Below are 23,822 nucleotides of genomic sequence, written 5' to 3'. Positions count from 1 at the left end.
TCCCCCTCCCCTCTCCCCACTCCCTACCCCAGCCCGCCCGCCCGCCCCCACCGCGGCCCCTTCATGGACAGGAACTACCCGAGCGCCGGCTTCGGGGACCCGCTCGGCGCCGGGGCGGGATGGAGCTACGAAAGATCAGCGAAAGCTAGGTAAGGAGGCCCGGGGCCCGGGGCAGGGCACGGCGGGGCCTGGACGGGGCGGGCCGGCGCGGCCTGGACGGGGCGGGCTGAGCTGGGCAGGGGAGGGGAGGAGTCAGGGCCAGACCGCGGCGCCGGGGTGCTGGTGGGGGGCTCCTGGAGGCCTGTGGCGGCTTCCCCAACACGCCGCCCCCAGTCCGAGGCCTGGCTGCTGCCTGTGCAACTCCACCTGCCCCCCGGTCCCCCCCCCCCCCCCCGCGCCCCCACTTGGGGAGCGCTGGAATGCAAGAAAATGCAAAAGAAAGGGGGCAGAGGCCTCCCCCCTCTTCCAGTGAAAGAGAGGGAGGGAGTGCCGACCCCAAAGTCTGTCTGGGCCCCCTCCTGCCCCCCACCCCGCCCCAGTCCTATTGTTCAGCCTGCTGCGCGAGGCACCCCCCCCCCATCCCCAGCGGGTGGGACAGGGCAACCCCGCCCCCCCCTTGAGGACCAGGAAGGGATGAGCACAGAGTGGGCAGGCAGGTCTATGGACACACCCCCCCCTTCTTCCCCTAAATAACTCTTCCATATCCCCAGCTGAGGGGCCTGGACAGTGGGGGGACCAGCAACCCCCCCAAATACACCCACACATTCACACGGTGGCAGGTTGAACGTTAGGATTTCCAGGCCCCGGTACCTGGGGCCATGTTTACTCATGGTATCCTAGCTGGTATTTACATGTGTGAGGAGCCTTGCTCTGTGTTTACTCCTTAGTATACCTCCTCCTTATTTTCTTGCCTTCTCTGTCTTCCTGTCTGTCTGGCCTAGGCGGCACCTTCAATGTCTTTTCCCAGCTGCTCTCCCAGTGTTTGGGAATTTGTGATCTGTCTGGGATTTGTCCCGATTGGGGAGGGTGGCTCATGTTAGCCCCTGGGGGCCACATGTTGCTATCTCCTTGTTTCCCTGGGTTTGGAGGGCTTTGTGTCTGTCTCCCGGCTTAGTCGACCCTTACCTGGGGGCTTGAGCTGGCCCTGCTTCCTTGATCTGCTGAGGGTGTCCCTAAGGGTGTGACTGTGATCACTCTGTTTGAATAGGGTTTGCCACTTCAGGTCTGAGCATTCAAGAATGGGTGTGCTTGGTGAGGGTTACAAGTTTTTTTTCCACCCATGTAAGAGGCCAAATTGTGCCCTGCACGGGTAGCTGTGCTGTGTGAGTATGTTAACTTCTCTTTGCAACACACTTGTCCCTGGGCAGCTTGCATGCATGTATGTGTTTACTCAGAGTTGGGCCTGTCTGGACCACCTGTGTGCTACTCCTTGGATCTCTCAGTTCCTTGGGCTTTCTGTGACCCTGGGACCAGTGAGGTGCTTGGAGCTTATTGGAAGCCAGCCTAGGACGGTCTTTCTCTGTAGTCTCATGGGGCCTCAGGTCTGGGCTGGCAAGGGATCTCAGTACCCCCTTGATTCTCACCTCTGTGTGACGGTGGGTTCATGCCTTTGTGTATCCAGATGGTAGGACCCCAGGCCATTCCCTCTGCTCTGGTCCTGCTGGTTTCCAACCTGGAAATTTCCCATCCCCAGAGAAAGAAGGGAAGAGGCTCCACACCCAAGGGGGTGTGATCAGGCTGGCCTGGTCTCTAATGCCTGGGATAACCTTCCTGCCTCTTTCCCCTTCCCCAGCTTGGTATATGGCGGCTCCAGGACTTCCCACCCGGAGACAGACATCTTACACCGCCAGGCTTATGCAGCCCCTCACCCACTTCAGGGGTATGCCACCAATCATCACCCTGCAGGTAGGCCTTTTGGGACCCAGATCTTGTGGAATGGGATCTCCTCATGCTGGGCCCCTTGGCTGCCCTTCTGTCCTCATATCCCAGCCTTGATTGCTTTCACTTCCTTGACCTTTCCCCCTAGCCTGTGCTCTCCAAGGGGAACTAGCAGGCTGTGTTGGGCCAGAGAGTCAGTCCTGGCTTTGCCCCTCAGTGTGACCTGGGACAAAGAGCTTCCCAAGATCTCTCTGACCTCCAGAATCTGATGGTGCATGGCTCCCTTGCTGCCCTTATCTGCTTTCCCTTTGGCTCCCACTGGCCCTTCTCATTAGAAAGGCAGTGTGGGTCTCCTGAAGGCTCCCTCCCTCCTTCAGGTTCCTTTCTTCCTTGTCCTCCTGGGCAGATCCCCAGCCTCCTTCCTGCCTCTTCCCCTGCTCCTTGGCCACGCCCCCTCTCCCTGGCCACGCCCCCTGTTGCCTGGGTGCTGTTTCCCTTTGGTGGTAGGGGCCAGGTTGGGCTGTCCTCACTTCATGGCCTTTCTGGTCCCAGGCTTAGCTTTGAGGGGCCCCTCTCACCCTCCTGCCTGTGCCTCCCCAGGGCTCTCTGGCTTGTTTGACACGGGCCTCCACCATGCTGGTTCAGCTGGCCCAGACGCCTCTGTCATGAATCTCATCTCTGCCCTGGAGTCCCGGGCCCCCCAGCCAGGCCCGTCTGCTTCCTCTCTCCTGTCCCAGTTCCGAAGTCCATCCTGGCAGACAGGTAGCTTAGCCTGAGGTGGAAGGGGTGGTGACTTGATGGGGAAGCATGGGGTCCAGGGGGTGCCCAGCTTCCTGTCTGACCCTTGGCCCCTCTCCCCAGCCATGCACACACCTGGCCCCACGGAGCTGTTCATCTCGGGAGCCTTGCCCGGCTCGGGGACATTCCCATCCTCCTCAGCTCTGTCTGCCTACCAGCACCCAGCCTCATTTGGGGGCCGCCCCTTCCCGGTGCCATCGTCCCTAAGCCTCCAGGACCCACCCTTCAGCCCACCAGCCAATGGGCTCCTGTCTCCACATGACGTCTTGCACCTGAAGCCTTCCCAGGCCCCAACTGTGCCCTCCTCGCTGGGCTTCGAGAGGCTGGCAGGGAGTGGTGTCCTGGGGCCTGCCAGCCTGGGGCCCGCTCAGACTCCTCCCTATCGCACGGGACCTCCTGAGCCTCCCCCACCTCCCCGCCATCTCCCTGCTCAGTTTAACCTCCTGGCCTCCTCCTCTTCAGAGCAGTCCTCTCCCCAGCTGTACAACTTCTCTGGGGCTGCCCCACCTGGGCCCCCACCTGAGCGGGCCTTGCCCAGGCAAGACAGCGTCATCAAGCACTACCAGAGGCCAGCCAGTGCCCAACCCCCGCCCCCGCCTCCCCCACCCCCGCCGACCCACTCCCTACAGCACTATCTGAGCTGTGGTGGCAGCTACCCACCCCCAGCCATGGGCCACCGGGCCAGCCTGGCCTGTAGTCCTCTAGGTGGGGAGCCTTCTCCTGGAGCTGGGGAGGCAGCTAAGGCAGGGCAGGGGGCTGGCACAGGGGGCACAGGGGCTGGGGGCCGGGCAGCAGGTCCAGAGGCTGGGCCAGGGACAGGGGGGCAGGGGGCTGGTGCGGCAGGGGGTGGCTACCGCCCCATCATTCAGTCCCCTGGGTACAAGGCAGCCAAGGGGGGTTATGGGGCAGGGGCAGGAACGGCGAGGCCCCCCCCATCCCGCTCCACAGCCACACCTAAGTGCCAGAGCCTGGGGGGTGGGGGCTATGCTACTGGGACTGGGAAGCCCAGTGGGGCAGGCAGTGGTGGGGGGCAAGCTTACTCCCCAGGCCAGCCCCAGGGCCTCCTGGGTCCCCAGGCTTACAGCCAGGGTTTTGGTGCCACCCAGGCCCAAGACCTAAGTAAGGGACCTGGCTATACAGCAGGGCCTCCCCAGGCTCAGCCTGGTGGGCCCCCCCAGCAACCTCCTCCCAGCCTGACCACCTGCCAAAGCTACTCACCTGACCAGCTCCAGAGCCTTCCTTATGGGGTGCAGAGTGAAGGTTACCCTGGCCCTGCCCCTCACTCCCAGGGCCTGCCCACAGCCAGCCCTTCACTCAGCTATAGCACGGGCCACTCTCCAGCCCTGTCAGGCCATGGTGGGGCCTGGGGCCACACACCAGCCTCCTTAGGCGGTGGTGGGGGTGGGGAAGCTAGTCCCTCCCACATCATTCGACCATTGCAGTCACCACCAGCCACTGGGGGAGGGCGGCCCCCAGGGGTGGCCAGCCCTGGGGCCCCTGGAAAGTATCTGAGTTCAGTGTTGGCCTCTCCGACCTTCCTGGGCCCCCCTGGTGGGGGTGGTGGCTACCCAGGGGCAGGGGGTGCTGGGGGCTATAAGGGCAAAGGAGATGGGGGAGAGCTGCTGGGGGGGCCCGGGAGTGGGGGGACAGGGCAGCGCACTGAAGATGAGGACTTCCTCATCCAGCACTTGCTCCAGGCCCCCAGCCCGCCCCGGGGCTCAGGTCCTGATGGGCTAGTGGGAGAGTGTGAGGAGCAGAGAGGCAGTGAGGGGCCTGGCAGTGGGAATGGCCCCAAGGCCACCGCAGCCTATGACCTGGCCAAGGAGGAACAGCAGCGCTACCACCTGCAGAGCGTGATCCGGACGAGTGCCAGCCTGGACGATGGGGCCGCTTTGGAGCTGGGGCTGGGGCGGCTGAAGGACAAGAAGAAGTCTGCCAGCAGTGAGCGGGGCACCCCAGAAGCCCTGGCCACCTCAGTGGTCCACTATGGGGCAGGGGCCAAGGACCTGGGAGCCTACCTGCAGAAGACTCCGCCCCCGCCTGCCCCAGCTCCCCCTCCACCCTCCCACCACAACCTACTCTTGGAGGGTGCCCCTGAGCTTCCTCTTGTCTTGCCTCCCCCTCCGCCTCCACCTCCACCCCAGCTCCTGCCTTCAGTGCTGAGCCATGCGCCCAGCCCCCCAGCTCCCCCCCCTGCTCCTCCACCTCGCAAAGTTGGGGTACATCTCCTAGAGCCCAGCCCTCGAGACACTGGACCTCTCCAACTGGAGGCCCACCTGCGGGGGCCCCCTGGCCTCGAAGCTTCTCCCAGCCCCCGGCTGCGTGCTGATGAGGGACTGGAGGCCCCTGGGGCCATGCAGGACCTGCTGGGTGCCCTGGAGCCCCTGCCTGCACCCCCTGCCGAGGCGGGTGGCCCTCAGCCTGGGGAGGCCAAGGACCCAGCAGGAGCCTACCGGAGCCCCAGCCCACAGGGGCCCAAGGCTCCTCGCTTTGTGCCCTTGACGTCCATCTGCTTCCCTGATTCGCTGCTGCAGGATGAGGAACGGAGCTTCTTCCCCACAATGGAGGAGATGTTTGGTGGAGGAACCAATGATGATTACCCCAAGGCAGGGCCTCCAGAGGATGAGGCTGACCCCAAGGGCAGTGGCAGCGGAGCTGCCCCTCCAGGTCCTCCGGCCTATGATCCTTATGGTCCCTACTGCCCTGGTGGACCAACAAGTGGGGGCCCTGAGCCACCTGGGCTGAGCTTGGACCCTGGCAAAACCCCTGTTGAGCTGCCATCCACAGTTAACACGGAACCCTTGGGCCTGATCCAGGCTGGCCAGCACCAGCCACCGCCACCACCCCCGCCACCCCCACCTCCACCCCCAGAACCTAAGGGCGGCCTTACCTCACCCATCTTTTGCTCATCCAAGCCCAAGAAGCTGCTGAAGACCTCATCCTTCCACCTGCTGCGGCGGCGGGACCCTCCCTTCCAGACTCCCAAGAAGCTGTATGCCCAGGAGTATGAGTTTGAGGCTGATGAGGACAAGGCCGACGTGCCTGCTGACATACGCCTCAACTCTCGCCGCCTCCCGGACCTGCTGCCAGACCTTGTGTCTAGCTGCCGATCACGCCCGGCCCTTTCACCCCTGGGGGACATTGACTTCTGCCCGCCAGCCCCTGGCCCTACTGGGCCCCGTCGTCGGGGAAGGAAGCCCACTAAAGCCAAACGGGATGGCCCACCTCGGCCCAGGGGACGGCCCCGCATCCGGCCTTTGGCTGAACCTCCTCCTGGGCCCCAGCTGGGTCCCCATGCCCCTGGCCCCCAGGCAGATGGAGCCAGGAAGCCCCGAGGTCGGGGCCGGGGCCGGGGGAGAAAGGCAGATGAGCCCAACACAGAGGGGCTGGAGCCCCTGAAGCCACTCAAGGTGAAGGCATGGGGAGGCCTCCCTTCCTGGGTTATATCTGTGGGGGTAAGGGAAGGGTCCCTGTGGGGGGCAGCTGTGGGTGACTAGAGAGATGGAAATTTGTAATAGCCCTACCATCTCTTCCAGATCAAACTGGCCGTGCCCAAAGTGGGTGAGGGTGGTGGCCCTGTGGTGGGCGAGCCAGCATCTTCTGGCCCCATGGACAGTGGCCTGGACTCTAGCCAGACCCGGGAGAAGATCCAGGCAAAGATCAAGGAGGTGGAAGAAAAGCAGCCGGAGATGAAGTCGGGCTTCATGGCCTCTTTCCTGGATTTCCTGAAATCGGGCAAACGGCAGCAGCTGCCCTCGGGCTCGGGGCCGCCCCCCAGCCCCTCCAAGGCAGGGCCTACTCGGACTCTGGGGCCTCCTCCAGCAGTGGCCCCCCCACCTCCACCCCCACCCCCTGCCCCCACCTTTGGGCTTGGTGGGGCCCTAGAGGCTGCAGAGAGCGACGGCCTGGGCCTTGGCTGCCCCTCGCCCTGCAAGCGACTGGACGAGGAACTGAAGCGGAACCTGGAGACCCTGCCCTCCTTCTCCTCGGATGAGGAGGACTCGGTGGCCAAGAACCGGGACCTGCAGGAGAGCATCTCCTCTGCCATCTCGGCCCTGGACGATCCGCCTGCCCCCAAAGAAGCTGGTCCGGCTGCCACCCCCGCCGCAGCCTCCAGCCCTGGTGAGGACCCTCGTCAGGGAGCATGGTGGCGGGCGGAGTGGGCCCAGAGGCTGGCCCTGCCAGGGGCGAGGCTCCTCAGGGGAGGAGGGCCCGGAGCTGTGGGAGAGGGAGGTGTCTTAAGGGGCCTCTAGGGTCCTGGGCTGAGGGAGCATGAGGGACCCATCAAGAGCAGCTAGGATAGAGCGCTGGGCCTGGGCTGAGGAAGTCCTGAGTTCAAATTTGTCCTTAGACATGTGCCTCCCTGTGTGACTGGACACATCACTTAACTGCTTGCCAGGAGCTCAGGCTCCCGCCTCAGTTTCCAGCACCTACCTCCCAGGGTTGTTGTGAGGAACAGAGATCATATCTGTAAAGTGCTCAGCACAGCGCCTAGCACAGAGCATTCATTTAATAAATGTCTCCTTCCTTCCTTCCTTCCATCTGCGGGGAGGAAAAAGGAGGGGATCCCAGGGAAAGGCAGAGCCTAGAGTTTGACAGCGCGTGCAGGCTTGTTTGGGGAGGGCTGAGGGGCTGGAGCTCCAGGTTCTGAAAGGTGTCGCCCTCTGTCCTTGCTCCCTCAGAGGCCCCCATCCTGGAAGAGAAGCCGCCCCCATCACCTGCTCCATCGTCTCCTCCCTCACCTCCTTCGCCCCCACCCTTGGTGCCGCCAGAGCCCACCTCCTCCTCCCCACTCCCTCCACCTCCGCCGCCTCCGCCTCCTGCCATCCCAGCTGTGCCAATGGCACTGCTCTCTCCGCCAGAGGTGCCAACCCTGGTCTCGGCCCCCGCCCCGTCCCCCGAGGAGCCAGAGCCCCCTGATGCCAGGCCCTTGCACTTAGCCAAGAAGCAGGAGACAGCGGCTGTTTGTGGAGAGACTGATGATGAAGCGGGGGAGAGTGGAGGCGAGGGCATCTTCCGAGAGAGGGACGAGTTTGTCATCCGGGCAGAGGACATTCCAGCTCTCAAGGTGAGTGAGGGAGGCTTCCCTGGCTACTACAGTGACCTTGCCCAGCCCCCTTCCTCCGAAGCCTGTTTCTTCCTGTAAAATGGAAGTGAGGCATCAGCTTAGCTGATCTCTGGGCAGCTTCCAGTTTTTTGTGTCTGGGGCAGAAGGTTGAGCTCAAGCTCTTGGCCATGCTTCATGGGCTTTTCAGCAAGGAATCCTGAGAATGGGCCCCTAGGATGACTGGGCCCACCAGAAGGTAGGGACAGCCAGGCTGCAGTGACCCAGCGGGGGGGCCTCTGGTGGCTTGGCTGAGCAGATGGAGGAATGAGGCCTCACTTTTGGGGTCAGGGAAAGCTGGGCTGAGCTCCTGAGACAGGTATCAAGAGGAGGCTTGAGTGAGGTAACAGTGGGGGCTTCTAGCCCCCTCCTTTTAGCCAGAGGAAGGCTGAGGGCCGCATTGGGGGAGGGGCTTACCTGACAGTATCCTGAGAGTGGAATGTGGCCCCAGGACCTCGGACTCCAGAGGCTAGGCTGCCTCTTTTGGCCTCTGCCCCTAGAGTTGGCAGGAGGAAGCTGTTTGGGCAAACTGGACCCAGGTACTTGTACAGGTACTTAAGGGCATAGAGGGCCCTTAATCAGTGCTGTAGCCCAGGGTTCTCCAAATAAAAGTTGGATTTGAGGGGATCTGGCAGCAGAGTCAGAGGCCTCTGCCATCCCTGGAGTGACCTTGGGCCACTTCAGGGGTCCATCTCCACCTGTCAGTTCTTTAGAGGATTGATCCCACGACATCCTGAGGAGCTGGGAGGTGGAATGGCAGAGATAGTGAGGGCTCTGGGCTTAAGAACCTGGACTCCAGGGATCTTGTCTGAAGCCAGGGAAAGGACCTGAGGATCAGGGAAGAGAGCAGCGTCAGAGGAAGCCCCAGAGATGGGGCCACATTGACACTGGTCCCTCCTCCTGGCAGCTGGCCCTGCAGACAGGCCGGGAACCACCCCCCATCTGGAGGGTTCAGAAGGCTCTTCTCCAGAAGTTCACCCCAGAGATCAAGGATGGACAGAGGCAGTTCTGTGCTACTAGCAACGTAAACCTGGTTGGGAGCATGCTGGGCTTGGGCCACGTGGCGGCTGGCTTCCTAGAAACAGGCCGGAGTGGGGCACGTAGGAGGGTGGGGCCCTGTGGGTATCATGTGGAGGGAACCCTAATTCTTCCTTGTGACCTCCCCCTACCAGTACTTGGGTTATTTTGGTGATGCCAAGAACCGATACCAGCGACTCTACGTGAAGTTTCTGGAGAACGTGAATAAGAAGGATTATGTGAGAGTGTGTGCACGAAAGCCTTGGCATCGGCCCCCAGTCCCTGTCAGGTACTCATGGGCAGGGCCATGGAGGAAGGTTGTGAATAGAGGGTCCCTGGGAGAAGTGGGCAAAGGGTCTTGGGGTGCTGGGAGGCAGAGAACCAGTCGAAAGATAAAAAGGAATTTGATTTTTGCCTTGTTTCTCTTTGTGTTCAGGCGTCCAGGACAGCCAAAGGCTGCTCCAGCATCATCTGGGACAACAGCCCCAGGGGGTGGGGTGTCCCTTCCCAAGCCCCCAGCTCCCCCTTCAAAGCCAGAGCCCTCTGAGAAAGCTCCTGAGAAGCCCCCTGAGAAGGCCCCTGAGAAGCCCCCTGAGAACCCGCCTGAGAAGGTCCCGGAGAAGGTCCCGGAGAAGTCCCCAGAGAAGTCCCCGGAGCCAGCCCCAGAGAAACCACCTCCTTCAGCACGAGCTCCCGACAAGGAGCGCGCCCTGCGGTCTGAGAGGGCCACACGAGGGGATCGGGGGCCCCGCCCTGGCCCTCCTACAGCAGAGGCAGCCCCGGCCAGGCCTCCACGCCCTCCAAAGGCCAGGCCAGCCAAGGTGAAGGCCGAGCCTCCCCCAAAGAAGAGGAAGAAATGGCTGAAGGAGGCGAGTGAACGTTCAGCCGCGACCAGAGGCAGCTCCTCCGAATCCGAGTCCTCCCCCGGGCCCCCCAGTGAGGATGGTGAGGGCCAGGCCAAGGTCCCTGAGCAAGGGGCCTGCCTTGGCACGTCTGGCTTAGGGATGGGGGGGGTGGCCTGGAGATGAGTGAGGCGTGTGGTTGGTGTGGGGGATGGGCTGGACGTGGGGGGATGGCAGCGGGGTCCATTGAGATTAGAGAGCTTAGCATGGCCAGTTGAAGAGAAGAGGGGGCGGCCTGCTAGAAGGAGCTGTGCTTCCTCCCTTCCTGATAGAACGGGCGGCCCCTGGGCGGCTACTGAAGACTCGGGCCATGAGAGAGATGTACCGCAGCTATGTGGAGATGCTGGTGAGCACAGCCCTGGACCCTGACATGATTCAGGCCTTGGAGGACACACATGGTGAGTGGATGGGGCCTCCCCATCAGAGCCCCAGGGGCTGAGGGCCAGGACTCAGGGGTCCTGATATCTGTCTCTCCTCAGATGAGCTGTACTTGCCTCCAATGAGAAAGATTGATGGAATTCTTAATGAGCACAAGAAAAAGGTTCTCAAGCGCCTTTCCCTGAGTCCAGCCCTGCAGGTGCCTGAAAAGGGGGCAGGAGGAGGGGCCAGGGTGTGGTGCTGGGGGCACAGAGAACTCTCTGCCTGGCTCAAGGGTCAGGGCCAGGCGCTTGGTGCTGGTGGCACAGGGTGCTCTCTGCCCGGGCTACGGGTCTGGTGCTGGTGGCACAGGGTGCCTTCTGACAGAGCTCTTCTCCTCCCAGGATGCCCTGCACACCTTCCCCCAGCTGCAGGTAGAGCGTGGCAGTGGTGGGGCTGGGGGAGCAGAGGGTGCCCCCGGGACAGGCTCTGGTGCTGTGCGGCTTCGGCCTGCAGGGGACCCATATAACCGGAAGACCCTGAGCAAGCTGAAGAGGACTGTGGCCCGAGCGCAGGTACCTCCGCTGGAGCCCTAGGTGGGAGGGGCTGAAGGTGGCTCAGGCTGGGCCTCCTTTGGTGCTCAGGCTTCCTCTGCCCTCTTCCCTGGCCTAGGAATTCAAGGTGGAGCTGGACAAGTCAAGCTTCTATACACTCTATCATGCTCTCCACCACTACAAATACCACACGTTCCTCCGCTGCCGGGACCAGGTACCGTTCTGGCCCTTCCTCCTCCTGGCCCACTTCACCGTCTCCCTGCCCCCAGCTCCCCCAGGGCTGTCTCCACATCTCCCTCCTCCTGGCAGCCCCATGGGTCCACTGCCCAGGGGCCTTCAGCTCAGCTTCTTTTCTCTCCCCATCTCCAGACACTGGCCATCGAGGGAGGTGCTGATGACCTGGGGCAGGAAGAGGTGGTACAGCAGTGTATGAGAAATCAGCCCTGGCTGGAACAGCTGTTTGATTCATTCAGTGACCTCTTGGCCCAGGCCCAGGCTCAGGCCCAAGGCCGATGCGTGTGACCCTGAGGGCCGGGTCACTGACTTGCCCTGCTGGGTTGTAGCCCCTCCCTGCCCCCTACTCCCTTTCACTGTACAGAGAAATTATTTATATATATATGTATAAATGTCTATTTAGTCCCCTCCCTCCTTTGCCCTCCCCTCCTCTGCCCTCCCCCCCATGTACATAATGTATAGGAAAAGTCTATGTATGGGTGGGGGGGTCCAGGGAGCGTTCCTGCTTCCAAGACCTTTTCTTCAAGGGCCATCCCCACGCAGGGGGAGGCTGTGGTGGGTGGGGCAGGGAATCTCAGCTTGTTAATTATTTTTAATCTTATTTATTGTACATACCTTTGGGGAGGGCCTTAGGGGAGGGGGAAGAGAAGGGGTCTTCGCTCCGGCCCCCCTCCTTTTCTACGTCCAGCGCTTTGTGTGTGGTCCCTGGCCCACCTCGCTCCAGTTTCTGAGTGTTGTCTGAATGTGGTTCTATTTTTTATCAGTCTGTCCACCCCCCCACCCCCTCCCCCACCCCTTCCTCTACCCTGTCTTTTCTCACTCTGTCTTTCTCTCGGGCTTCTAAACAATCCACCTTGTATACACTGTGTACACAGAACCAGCCAGGCTCCCGAACAGCAACCACTTTATTTGCATGGGCTGGCCCTCGTGTGCCTCTGTCCTGCGCTGCGGTGGGGATGGGTGGGGGGTGGGGACAATGTAGTTTTTAGAAACCCATGGTGGGTAGGGGTGCATTTCCCATGATCCTATAAAAATGGGAGTTATCCCAATGCTGCTGACATAGGTAATGAGCTCCCTGTCACTGGAGACTTCCAAAGGAATATGGGTGACCGCTTGTTGGGGTTAGCCTCTGAGCCCCTGCCAAGCCTGAGGAGGCCACAGGTCCTTCCTCCCCCCGCCCAGGAAGGAATGAGGTGCAGAGGAGGCAATAGGAGTATTTCGAGGTGGGCAGGAGTTGTGGTCTGGAAGTGACCAGCTCTTCCCCAGAGTAGGGGCCAGGCTCGGGAGCTATACTTATAGCCCTGGGTGGGTGGGGGGGTAGGTATTCCCAGTACAACTGGAACCAGAAAGCATTGTCCAGCCGGTCATCCACCCTAGGGATTCTTGGGCCTGTTCTGAGGTTGTTCATGGGTCCCTTCGCCAGGAACTGGTTGGCACTCAGTCTGGTATTGGCAGTGATGTTTATTGAGAGGTGGGGTGGCAGAGTATATACAGTTGTGATTTTGAGGGAGAAAGGAAGGTATGTGCTGTGAGGAAGGCACTGGGTGACCCCATCCCAGGGGCCTGGTTGGTGTAGTGTAACTGGACATGGATGAGCAGGAGAGGGGTGCTTCAGAGGTTCCCTTGCACTCCTCCCTCCTGGCAGTCAATCCATGCCATTGGGTAGGAGAGGTAATGGGCCCCATGTGGGGAAGGGCCCCAGATAGCAAGGCCAGTACAGGGCCATCTCTTGAGGTGCCACTCTGGTCCGCAAGACAGAAGAGTTAAAGGAGGAGGCAGGGGCAACCACTGCTCCCAGCCTTCTTCCTAGGAGGGGTTGGGGGACTGGGGGGCAGCTCTTGCTCCTGGTACTTCCTGTGGAGGAAAGTACTTCATTTAGGGGAATCAAGGTATGGGCCCGAGAGTGGGCAGGTACACACAGCTGTAATGGGGTGCTAGCTGGGGATGGGCTTGGGTGGGATATGAGGCTGTCTGGTGAGTAGGGACCATCCAGCTTACCAAGAAGGGGCACTGAGGCTTGAAGAGGCAGGCATGGGAACCCTTGCTATTTGTTCACTAGGCTGGGGGTGGAGGGGAGGGCAATTCCTGGAGCCTCCTTCTGAGGCCAGTTCTCACCGGACAGCTCGAACCAGCTGTTCAAAGGCTTCATCCACGTTGAGTCGAAGTTTGGCTGATGCTTCAAAATAGGCTATGTGGCGGGAGGTGCAGAAGGCTGAGGCCTCCGAGCGAGGCACCTGGGGCAGTGGGGAGGAGAGGGGCTGAGCAGCTTGAGCAGCTGCCCTCTGGGGCTTGCCCCTCCCTGCTCTGCTCCCCATAGGCTCTGACCTGTCTCTGGGTCTCCAGATCGGCCTTGTTACCCACCAGCACGATGGGGAAATCATCTCTGTCCTTGACTCGGAGGATCTGAGTATGCAGCTTGCCTACTTCGTTAAAACTGGCAGGGAGGGCAGACGGGAACCAGGAAGCAGAGTTAAACTGGGTGCCCACTGCCCATCCCCTGCTGTTTCAGAGGTCCTGCCAGCCACCAAGACCAACTCTCAATCTTCCTTCTGCAGGCGCTAAGACTAGCCCACACGCAGCTCTCCCCTTAGGCGCCAAGGCTAGCCTCACTCCTCCCCTCCAGGTTTCAGAGTTGGTCCCTTCTGCAAGCACCAAGGCTAGCCCGGATGTCTCATGCACCCTTTAGGGGGTGGGGCAGCTAGGTAGCTCACCTCTGCCGGTCATTGATAGCGTATACCAGCAGGAAGCCGTGTCCGGCTCTCATGTATTGCTCCCTCATGGCCCCAAACTCCTCTTGCCCGGCGGTGTCCAGGACTAGGGAGGGGCAAAAAGGGATTGGGGGGGCCCTACACCTTCATTCCAGCCCCCGCCCCGCCGGCCACACCTCTTCCTCCCTCCTCCCTTCCCAATAAGTCCCTTCCCCCTCACTGTCCAGCCGGGCCGGGATCCCGTCCACGCTGCATAGTTTGGTGTAGGAGTCTTCGATGGTCGGGTCATAGTCAGACACGAAGTAGGACTGCCGGCAAGGGATGGGAATTCAGACCTGGGCCGGCCCCATCGGCCAGTGTAGACCCCCGTGCCCGCCGAGGTTCATGTCTGCCCCGTTCAACTCGAGGCTCTGCCTAGTCTAGTCCCTCAGTCCCCTTACCTCCTGGCACCCCGCCCGCCCTCTCCCGGGTCCGCCCCGCCCGACTCTCCCCTCCCAGAAGCTCTGCCTGGTCCATTCCCTCCCTACCCAGCCTGGGATGCGGCCAGATCCCGCTATGGGCCCTGCCCGGAAGGGGGGAGCCCTCCCGCTTCCAACTACAGCTCCCGCTCCCGCCCTTCCTGCCCGGGCCGCCTCCCCTCCCCCCGGGCCAGGGCCAAGGCCAAGGCAGGAGACCGGACTCAGGGCTGGGGTGGGGATGTGGTGGCAGGGCCAGAGCTGGGGGGACGGCAGGGACCAAGGGCAGCGAGAGAGTGGTTTGTGAGGCACGTGTGGAGGAGGCAAGAACAGCCCTAGGGGAGGGGCTCCGGGGGGCGGGGCTCCCGGGGGACCCGGAGCAGGGGCCGAGGTCCCGGGGTGCGGGGGGGAGGGGGCTCTCTACTACCTGGATGAACTGGATAGTGAGCGCGCTTTTGCCCACGCCGCCGCCTCCCACGACCACCAGCTTGTGCGTCTCTCCGGCTGGGGCCGGGGCGGAGAGGGCCGCCCCTGGACGGCCCCGCCCGCGTCCCTGCCCGGCTCCCACACCAGCCGCCGCCGCCGCTGCCACCCCGCTCATGTCGCCGGCCGCTGCAGCCGCCGCCGCCGCCGCCTCGGGGCCCAGGGAGGTGCCCGGCCGGGCCCGGCCGGGGTGGAGCCATGCTAATGAGGATACGGGGGCGGGGCCATACTAATGAACCCCGGAGGGTGCTCGGGGCTAAGCTTCTAAGGTTCCAGGTGGAACGTCCAGGGCTTGTGGGGGCGGAGCGAAGATATTGCGGTCCGCCAATGGGAGACGGAATGCTCAGGACTATGTTAATGAGCTCGTGGAATTTCCTGGCCTGGGCGGGGCTGCGCTAACGAAAGTCCTGCGTTAGTCAGGGTCGGGGCGGTGTCCTGCCTGTAGAGGCGGGGCCATGCAAACGACAGCTCCTTTCGCTGCCCCTCAGGGGCAAGCTGAGGAGTCACTGGGAACTGTCCGGGCTCGGGGGCGGGGCTATGCTAATATAACCGGGCTTCGCCCCGATGGCGTCCCGGGAGGCGGGTTTATGCGAATGAGGGGGCGGGCTCTTGCTCTCGGCTGGGTCGTGAAGTCATCGCATTCCAAACTCATGAGCCCGGAGGCCAGGGACTGGAGGAAGGGGCCCCGGGGTCCCCGAGGTGTGGGGCTGGGCCGAACCCCTCCCCGTCCAAATATTTCAATCCTTCCCTATCCCCTTATCTCACTGGATCTTACAGGAGGAAACGGAGGTCCGAAGAGGGAGGGCGAGCGGTGAGCCCCTGAGTCGCCCGCTCGGTCGGACAAATGATGTTTTATTTGTAAAGCACTTAGTAAATATTTGTTCCCTTTATCCCTCCCACCCATCTCCCATCAGGGCCAGATCCTTTAGGATGAGGCGCCGGGGTCCCTGGGGAGAGGGTTAGAGCCGACTTTGGGTGAGGTTATGCACTTCGGTGTAGCTGTCCCTCAGTCTCGCCTGACTACAACTCCCGAAGGCCTTTGCCACAAGGCTTTTCCTTCCGGCCGCACGCAGGGCACTATGGGGTCGGGTTGGGAAGTAGGTGGGGGTTGCGCGCTCGGCACCTCCAGCCCCACCTACCTTTCTCCCTTCCTCCCTCCCTAGCTCGGCTCGGCCTTCCTCCGCTTCCGCACGTCAAGGAACTACGTCTCCCGGCGGCACCCGCGCAACGTCGCGCTGCTCTCCGGGAAGCGCAGTTCCCCGGCCTGGCTGCCGTGGGCGGGCGACGCTTCCGTGGGACTGCATCTCCCGGCGTGCCCCGCGGCGGCGCGCGCCCGGCCCCGCCCCACCCCGCCTTGCCCCGCCCGCGCCGGGCCCCTGAGCCGCAGCCGGAGGAGCGAGCGAAAGGAGATCGAGACGAGAGGAGAGAGAGGAGGCCGCCGAGCCAGGAGGAGGCGGAGGCGGAGGAGGAGGCAGAAGAGGAGGAGGAGGAGGAGCAGCGGCGAGCGGGTGAGGGGCGGACGGACCGGGGGAAGGACGGGCGGAGGGAGGGCAGGACGGGGCAGGGAGGGAAGCGCCGAGGCCCAGGCAGCCACCGCCGCCGCCACCGCCGCCGGGGTAAGATGGCCGCCCAGCCCAGGCCCCCGAGCGGAGCAGCGCCGCCGTCTACGCCGGCCCTGCCCGTCTACGCGGCCGCCGGAGGCCGGGGGGAGGGGCTCGCGGCCTGGGGAGCGGCCAGGGTCGCCTGTCTCCAGGGGTCGCGCAGGGCCGGGCCATCGCAGGCCCCTGGGAGCCCCTCTGACCGGGTCGGCGCGGACGTGCAGCTGGACCCCTCCGGGGGGGGGCTGTCCGGTCTTGGGCCGCCGGGGGAGGGTCCTCGCTGCTGCATCCGAGACTCCTGGACACCCACCCGTCCCCTAGAAGGGCTTGGGCAGCGTCTCTGGGTCGGAGGGCCTCCTTCCCAAGGGTCAGGGGCGGGACTGCGTGCCCAGGCCTGGGAGTCACCGGCACGAACAGGGGCGCCCAGCTGTCAGAGCAGGGTCTGTGGGGGGCTGCCCGGGGGGCGGGGGGGAGGTGGAGCCGTTGGGCTCCAGGGTGAGGGGCCAGGATGGAGGGCTCTATCATAGGGGGCCATGTCCCCCAGATTTTGCCAGTGAGGGCGAGGGCAGAGGAAAGGACTTGACACGGGCTGTGAGGGAGACAAGGGCTGAATCACCGGGAGGATTTTAAAGAAATTAACCGCCCCCCCCCAAGAAAACAAAACTCCCCAAGAACGTGTAGAGAAGCAAAATATGGCTCAAAGAAGGGCAGGAATTTGTCAAAAGGCACCCCTCAGATTTGGGCCATTGGCTCCTTCCCGCCACTCCAGGCTGGGTCTTGTCCTCTGCTTCTTGATGGGGTCTCTGCAACCCCCTGGGCCTGGGGGGCCTTTCTGGGGGAGGACTGAGCTTCTGGAGAGTAGAACTAATAAATGGGGGACGGGATGGCCAGTCGTGAGAGGAACACAGGGAGTGTGGGAGAAGTGGGGGGCTATCAGTGGAGTCTGGAGATCCTTATGAGAATCTGGGGGGGACCACTATGTCAGCATCAGGGCTAAGAAAAAGGGTGACTTCTACTTGAGTCTGGGCATCAGTGGAGATTGGGGGTCCTAGTAGGCCAGAAAAAGCTATATGTGGCAAGAGGGGTCACCTGTGGCTATGTGAAGAGGGTGAGGATCTCTGGGGAGCAGGGGACCTTTGGGATTTGGAGAGACATTTGTAGGTTGGGATGGAGGAGTTGGGATGTGGCTCTTTTGGTCAGTGGAGGTTAGGAATTCCTCTGGGGCCTGAATGTCAGGAGGGGGGGACGGGATGACGGGAATTAGAAATGAAGGGGACCTTGGGGCTGAAGGGTGTCTCTGTAGGGCCGGGACCTCCTGTGGTGCCCAGAGTGAGCCCTGGCTGTTTACTGGTCATTGGATGAGCTGAGAGTGGGCCCCAGAGACTGGCTGGGGCAGGCAGGGAGCAAAGGAAAGGGGAGATCTGCCTGCACACTAGCCCCTCCCTTACCCAGGTGACCATGGAGGATGAGGAGGAGCTGAGAGGCACCTCAGCAGAGGAGCCTCGAGATGAGAGGAGAGAGGTCCCTGGCCTGCCTGACAGAGACCCTGCCCTGGCCCCCAGCCCAGCACCCTTGCCCTCAGCCATCATCCTGGTGAGTGGGTTAAGTGTGGATGTCCCCTTAGTTCCTGGGAAGAGAGTGTCTGTGGGCCCAGAATTCTGAGTGCCTTTCTTCTTTCCCGTTTCTCAGCGGGCTCTCCAGCAGGCGGTTGGGGGTTCACTGCAGGGAGAGCTGACCAACGAGAAAGGTAGGGAGTATTAGGGGTTGTGGCTTGGGTTCCTTGCTGTCACTCTGGTAACCTTGATCCCCTGCCCCTGACAACTCTCTCTCTCTCTTCTCTCTTTGTGATTCTCTGTTTCTCTCTCTCCCTCTCTGCACCTCCCTCCCAGATGTTCCTCGAGCTCGGGGTCCCCGAAGGAAACGCTGCCGGAGCCCCAGAGCTGAGCTTTGCCTCAGGGGAGCAGGCGGGACTGATGCAGCTGCTGTGAGTTTGGGGGCTGGGTGGTGGCTCCCTGGGGGGCTCTGGGTAGCTTGAGGTCCTAAGGCTGCTCCTTGAAGAGTCAGACTCTGCTGGTTACAGGTGGTGGATCTTGCTGCCCGGAGCTTTCTGGCTGGGCTCATGGGAGTACTTGAGCCCCCCGACTCCTGGATCGCAGGCCGGCTGGACTTCCCGGCTGTAGAGTGAGTGGTATAACTGGAGGGAAAGTGGCAGCTGGGTGGGGCAGGGTGGGGTGAGCTTGTCCTTTGATCCCTGGCTGTCTCCCCTTGCAGGGAGGAGCCCACTGAGATGCTGGAGCTGGTGGCAGAGGTCCATCTGGGAGATGGAGCTCCCCTCTCTCTACCCATCTCCCACCCACTCCACAGCAGCCGGGCCTGGCGTGTCAGCAAGTCAGGTGACCAGGGTAGGGAGCTGGGGGCGGGAGGGGAGGGCTGCTTTGGAGAGGCCAAGTGCTGGCATCCTCATGGTGTCCCCTTCCCTCCCCCTTCCACAGGGTCTCTGCTGCAGCCTGGCTTCCTGGGCCCCACCAGTGCCTCCTCCCGGCTCCCGCTGCTGACCATGGGCACAGGAGACGGGGGGCCAGCCCCCCCACCGGCCCCCTCCTCTACCTCCTCCTCTCCTTCATCCTCCCCGCGGTCCTCATCATCCTCCCCCCCACCCCCCCCACCCCCTCCCACAGCTCCTCGCTATGACATCTATGATCCCTTCCACCCCACGGATGAGGCTTATTCGCCACCACCTGCACCTGAGCAGAAATATGACCCCTTTGAGCCTACGGGTTCCAATCCTAGCTCCTCAGGGGGTACGCCCTCTCCTGGGGAAGAAGAAGAAGAAGAGGAAGAGGAGGAGGAGGAGGAAGAAGAAGAGGAAGAGGAGGAAGAAGAGGAAGAGGATGAGGAAGGCCTTTCACACAGTATCAGTCGAATATCTGAGACTCTGGCAGGCATCTATGACGATAACAGTCTGAGCCAGGATTTCCCCAGTGGGGAGAGCCCTGGGCCAGAACCTCCACCCCCAGCAGGCTCTGGCTCCCCACCCCAGGCTGACTCAACCCGGGTGGAGGGTGGCCCCCCCCGCCGCCGGGTCTTTGTGGTGGGAGCTGAGGCAGAGGCTTCAGGAGGGGAGGGCAAGCTGTCCCTGGAGGTGGTTACCACTGGGGCCCCCTTCCCTCCAGCTGCCCCTCCTCTGGACTCTGAGATTGAGGAAGGGGAGATCGTGCAGCCAGAGGAGGAGCTGCGCTTTGCCCCTGTGGCCCTCTTCCGTGGAGCTGGGGGCCGAGCACCCCGGCCAGCCCCCCCTTCAGCTGGTGCTGCTGCCACTGCCCCAGCTGTGCCACTGCCCCCTCCGCCAGCTCGGGGCCCTGAGGGCGACGACTTCCTGTCTCTGCACGCGGAGTCTGATGGGGAGGGGGCCCTGCAAGTGGACCTGGGTGACCCTGTTCCCACCGCGCCTCCTGCAACGTCCTCTGACCCCCGCTGGACTGGCCTGGATCTCCGGCGCAAGATTCTGACCCAGCGGAGGGAGCGCTATCGACAGCGGTCTCCTTCCCCAGCTGCAGCCCCCGCCGCCCCGCCACAGCCGCCCAGGAAGAAGTCTAAGCGCGATCACAAGCGAGAGGCCAAGGAGACACCGGCCCCACCAGCCCCACCCAGCCCGCCAGCCACTATGGCCTGGGACCCCAAGAAGCACCGGTCACGGGACCACAAACCCAGTTCTCGGTCTTCACGCCGCCGGTCGCGCTCCCGCTCCCCACGACCACGGTCCTCCTGGTCGCCAAGCTCTGAGAGGAGGAGAGGGGGACGTCGGTCCCGTTCCCGAGAGAAGCGGAGGAGACGGCGGCGAAGGTCATCGGCGTCGCCCCCTCCAGCTTCCTCATCCTCCAGGCGGGAGCGGCACCGGACCAAGCATCGCAGTGAAGGCAGTAGCAAGAAGAAGAAGAAGCGGTCTCGGTCAAGGGGCGAGAAGCGGGGTGGGGGGGACCCTGAAAAGGTGTCAGTGGCTGGGACGGAGAGAGAGAGCCGGCGACGGGGGGCTGTACCCCCGTCCATTCAGGACCTCACGGACCATGATCTCTTTTCCATCAAGCGGACCATCACAGTGGGGAGGGCCGAGAAGCCCACATCCCGCTCAGCCTCTGTGGCTGGGAGCGGCCCTGCCCCGGCCTCGCCCCTGCCCAAGCGGGAGGTTCTTTATGACTCAGAAGGGCTGAGCTGTGAGGAAAGGGGGGGTGGGGGTGGGAAGGGGTCTAGTGAGAAGGAGCGCAAGCGGTCAGCAGCCTTGACCCCTCGTGAGAAGGGGAGGAAGAAGGCAGCCTCCTCAGAGGGTGCGGAGCGTGAGCGGGACAAAGGGTCCAAGAAGGCCCGCCCGTCCTCAGGCAAAGAAGCGGCCCCCAAGCCTGCCAGTGGGGGCAGTGGGCGCAAGGTCAAGCTTCAGTCCAAGGTGGCGGTCCTGATCCGAGAGGGGGTCAGCAGCACGACCTCTGCCAAGGAGGTTGCCACGGCGACAGCCCCCAGCTCCATTGGGGTCAAGTTCAGCCGTGACCGCGAGAGTCGGTCTCCCTTCTTGAAGGCTGACGAGAAGGCATCTGGTGAGCCTGGCAAAGGGGTGGCCCCAGGAGGTCCCAAGCTTAAGAAGGCCAAAATCAAGGCTAAGGCTGGCCTCAAAAAGGTGAAAGGGTCAAAGGTAAAGACGAAAGGCACCAAAACTAAGAAGAAGAAGGCTGGTGGAAGCAGCGCTGGGACAACCCTGAAGAAGTCCAAGGCTGACAGCTGTAGCCAGGCTGGACCCAAGGGAGCTGAGGAGACGTCTTGGTCAGGGGAGGAACGGGCCCCAGGCAAGCCCCCCAGCCCCCCTACCCCAAAGGCGGCTCCACCACCCCCAGCCCTCACGCCTGACTCACAGACTGTGGACAGCAGCTGCAAGACACCCGATGTGTCCTTCTTGCCTGAGGAACCAGCCAGGGCTGGAGGCCGGGGTCGAGGCCGAGGAGACCAGGAAGATGGGGACGAGGAAGAGGAGGAGGAGGAAGAGGAAGAGGAGCAGCCTGGTACCACCACGGCCTCTGGGGGAGGAGGAGCAGCAGGAACAGCAGGGGCAAGTGGTGTTGGCACAGCTGAGGCTGCGCCGGAGGAGGGGCCCCCGGTCCGGGCCCCCCAGCCTCCTGCCCCCCCACCCCCCATGCCTTGGAATTTGCCGGCCGGGGTGGATTGTGCCACCAGCGGTGTGTTGGCCTGTGAGTCAGGGCTGACCTGGAGGGGAGTGGGAATGGGGTGGGGGAACATAGAGCATGTGGGAAGGGTGTCGGATGCTGTAAGGAGAGTGTGGAGACGGTAGAAGGGACTGGGAGGTGGTGTGGGCACGCAGCGATGGGGAGAGGCCTGGCTGACCCATTATCTTCCGTGGTGTCTCTGCTTTCCTAGTGACGGCTTTGCTCTTCAAGATGGAGGAGGCCAATCTGGCCAGCCGGGCCAAAGCCCAGGAGTTGATCCAGGCCACCAACCAGGTGGGGATCTATCAGGGGCTGAGGGCAGCTGGGGACAGACTGGGGGGCCCTGAGCATCTGCCTTCATCTTCACTCTTCCCACAGATCCTTGGCCATACAAAGCCACCCTCAGCCCTGGGGGGAGCTCAGGCCCCAGGTGGGACTGTGCTGGGACTCCCTCCTGGGCCCTCAGGCTACCTGCTTCATGGTGGGGGCAGCATGGGGCTGCCTCTGGGTGGTTGCAGCTCCTCTCCCCCTTCACCTGGAGGCCTGGCTGGGGGCCCTGACCGCAGGGAAGGCAGCAGCAGTTCCGATGGGAGAATGGACACAGACAAAGTGAGTGCCCCTGAAGTGGGATGGCTCCCGGGGAGGTCGAGGTGGCTGGCAGGGCCTCCTCTCTCCCCTGACCTGTGTCCTGGCCTCAGGCGCATGTTCTGAGGAAAGGCAGCAGCTCACAGTTAGGGACCTGGCAAATCTAGTCCTGCTGGAGAGAGCAAGGCTTGGGGATTCAGAGGGGGCCTGCAGGCTTCCTAGAGAAGGTGGCATTTGAGTTGGGACTTTAAGGAAGCCTTTGAGGCCAGCAGTTGGAGCAGAGGAGGGAGGGCTTTCCAGGCCTGCAGGACAGCCAGAGAGGATGTCCAGAGCTGGGAGGTGGAACAGCCAGGAGGCTGGGGGCACTTGATTGAAGAGTAAGTGTTGGGGAGTGAGGCGTAACGAGACTGGAGAGGGAGGAGGGACTGGGCTCTGAAGGCCATGCAGAGAATTCCATATTTGATCCTGGAGGCCACAGGGAGTCACTGGAGTTTATCGAGTAGGGGATGACATGGTCAGACCTATACTTTAGTGGCTGACTGGAGAGGGGGAGACCAGAGAAAGGTCCCCCAGCAGCTGTTGCCGTAATCGAGGGGATGATGGTGTGCACAAGGGGAGTGGCAGGGTCAGAGAGACAAAGAGGTATGGGTGAGAGATGTTGCAAGGGGAAATTGATAGGCCCTGGCACCATGTTGGACCTGGGGGTGAGAGAGAGTGAGGAGCCCCGGATTATTCCTAGGTGGGTGCCCTCCACAGTCATGGGAAGGTAGTGGAGGGGTGGGGTGGTTTAGGGGGAAAAAGAGTGAGTTCAGCTTTGGATATACTGAGTCTAAGACATCCTGTTTGAGAGGTCTGAAAATCGGTTGGAGTCTTGGGCTTGGTGGTCTCCATGTTTTGAGGCAGAAAAAAGTAGATTTGAGAATGGTCAGCATAGAGATGGTAGTTAAATCCATGAGACCTGAGGAGATCCCCAAGTGTGGTAGGACAGAGGGAGGACAGAAATGGGCCCAGGACAGAGCCTTGCAGGACCCCTACGGTGAGAGGGCCTGATTTGGAGGAGGATCAGTAAAGGGGGCAGAGACAGAGAGAAGAAAAGCCGGGGGAGGGGAGGAGACGACAGCGACCCAGAGCATCCAAGGCTTCAGAGGCTGAGGAGGAGGAGGGCATAGGACCTCTGGCCACTGGGCTTGTCAGGGAATGGTCAGGAAGCAAGGGGTTGTTGGGTGTGACAGGGTAGCACCCCCTGCTCTCCCAGCGACCCTCACCTCGGTCTGTCTATCTCAGTACCTGAAAAAGCTGCACACGCAGGAGCGGGCAGTGGAGGAGGTGAAGCTGGCCATCAAGCCATACTACCAGAAGAAGGACATAACCAAGGAGGAGTACAAGGACATTCTGAGGAAGGCCGTGCACAAGGTGGGGCTGGGGAGAGGGGTGGGGGAAGAGGGGGCACAGAGGTAGGCTCGTTGGGCCCGGGCTGCCACTGATCATGACCTTCCCACTGCCAGATCTGCCACAGCAAGAGTGGGGAGATAAACCCGGTGAAGGTGAGCAACCTGGTCCGGGCCTATGTCCAGCGCTACCGCTACTTTCGCAAGCACGGCCGCAAGCCTGGTGATCCTTCGGGTCCTTCTCGGCAGTCCAAGGAACCTGCGCCTCCTGACAAGTGTGGCCCGGTCCTGCCCGTGCCCCCACTCTGAGCCCCACCTGTCTGGGCCCTGACATATTTATGTCTCTCCTTCCTTCCCTCCCACGGCCACAGCTTCGTGGGATTGGGGGGTGCTGGGGGAGGGGACCTGTCTGGCCCAGTCAGACTTCTCCCCACCCTGCCCCAGGCCCACTTCTTCCCTCCTTGTGCCCTCCTCTCTCCAGCCCTAGTTAAGGATTTCATGAAATGTTACACCCTCCAGCTTTGCCTCTGGCCCCTTCTTTTTCTGGGGGTCAC

General features: G+C 62.4%; 3 protein-coding genes across 4 annotated transcripts; 2 read left to right on the top strand and 1 right to left on the bottom strand.

The window, feature by feature from the left end:
- Nucleotides 1-52: 52 nt before the first annotated feature.
- Nucleotides 53-11,758, top strand: PRR12 (proline rich 12). Of its 2 annotated transcripts, none has more exons than XM_036746047.1 (14): nt 53-149; nt 1,793-1,905; nt 2,479-2,640; nt 2,740-6,086; nt 6,213-6,798; nt 7,359-7,744; nt 8,688-8,804; nt 8,953-9,086; nt 9,234-9,733; nt 9,972-10,097; nt 10,179-10,276; nt 10,461-10,631; nt 10,729-10,824; nt 10,980-11,758. In XM_036746047.1, the coding sequence occupies exons 1-14, from the start codon at nt 64-66 to the stop codon at nt 11,130-11,132; spliced, it is 6,075 nt and encodes a 2,024-aa protein (XP_036601942.1). In that variant the 5' UTR covers nt 53-63; the 3' UTR covers nt 11,133-11,758. The 2 variants fall into 2 exon arrangements, with proteins under 2 accessions (XP_036601942.1, XP_036601941.1); XM_036746046.1 differs by having other exon boundaries at nt 9,234-9,742.
- Nucleotides 11,759-12,285: 527 nt separating this feature from the next.
- RRAS (RAS related) lies at nt 12,286-14,690 on the bottom strand. The gene is given in 7 exon segments (XM_036745256.1): nt 12,286-12,698; nt 12,960-13,078; nt 13,170-13,278; nt 13,556-13,658; nt 13,773-13,860; nt 14,435-14,624; nt 14,626-14,690. Coding segments are annotated over 7 exon segments (765 nt in total). The 3' UTR covers nt 12,286-12,607.
- A 1,171-nt stretch (nt 14,691-15,861) lies between these two features.
- Nucleotides 15,862-23,786, top strand: SCAF1 (SR-related CTD associated factor 1). The gene is made up of 11 exons (XM_036747716.1): nt 15,862-15,998; nt 17,541-17,681; nt 17,778-17,835; nt 17,978-18,072; nt 18,169-18,269; nt 18,360-18,481; nt 18,581-21,319; nt 21,507-21,589; nt 21,674-21,904; nt 23,165-23,293; nt 23,386-23,786. The coding sequence occupies exons 2-11, from the start codon at nt 17,547-17,549 to the stop codon at nt 23,575-23,577; spliced, it is 3,885 nt and encodes a 1,294-aa protein (XP_036603611.1). The 5' UTR covers nt 15,862-15,998; nt 17,541-17,546; the 3' UTR covers nt 23,578-23,786.
- Nucleotides 23,787-23,822: the final 36 nt, after the last annotated feature.

This window comes from Trichosurus vulpecula, chromosome 2 (assembly GCF_011100635.1).
Source record: "Trichosurus vulpecula isolate mTriVul1 chromosome 2, mTriVul1.pri, whole genome shotgun sequence".
Classification (NCBI taxonomy): Eukaryota; Metazoa; Chordata; class Mammalia; order Diprotodontia; family Phalangeridae; genus Trichosurus; species Trichosurus vulpecula.
Note: the sequence above shows the minus strand (reverse complement) of the source record. Positions and strands in the feature narration are given on the sequence as shown.

Bases quoted from the DNA above. Each gene is read 5' to 3' on its own strand.
- PRR12 (XM_036746046.1), top strand. From the start codon at position 64: ATGGACAGGAACTACCCGAGCGCCGGCTTCGGGGACCCGCTCGGCGCC. The intron at 6,799-7,358 runs GTGAGGACCCTC...TTGCTCCCTCAG, and splicing joins CGCCGCAGCCTCCAGCCCTG to AGGCCCCCATCCTGGAAGAG. The intron at 9,087-9,233 runs GTACTCATGGGC...CTTTGTGTTCAG, and splicing joins CGGCCCCCAGTCCCTGTCAG to GCGTCCAGGACAGCCAAAGG.
- SCAF1 (XM_036747716.1), top strand. From the start codon at position 17,547: ATGGAGGATGAGGAGGAGCTGAGAGGCACCTCAGCAGAGGAGCCTCGA. The intron at 21,590-21,673 runs GTGGGGATCTAT...CTCTTCCCACAG, and splicing joins TGATCCAGGCCACCAACCAG to ATCCTTGGCCATACAAAGCC. The intron at 21,905-23,164 runs GTGAGTGCCCCT...TGTCTATCTCAG, and splicing joins GGAGAATGGACACAGACAAA to TACCTGAAAAAGCTGCACAC.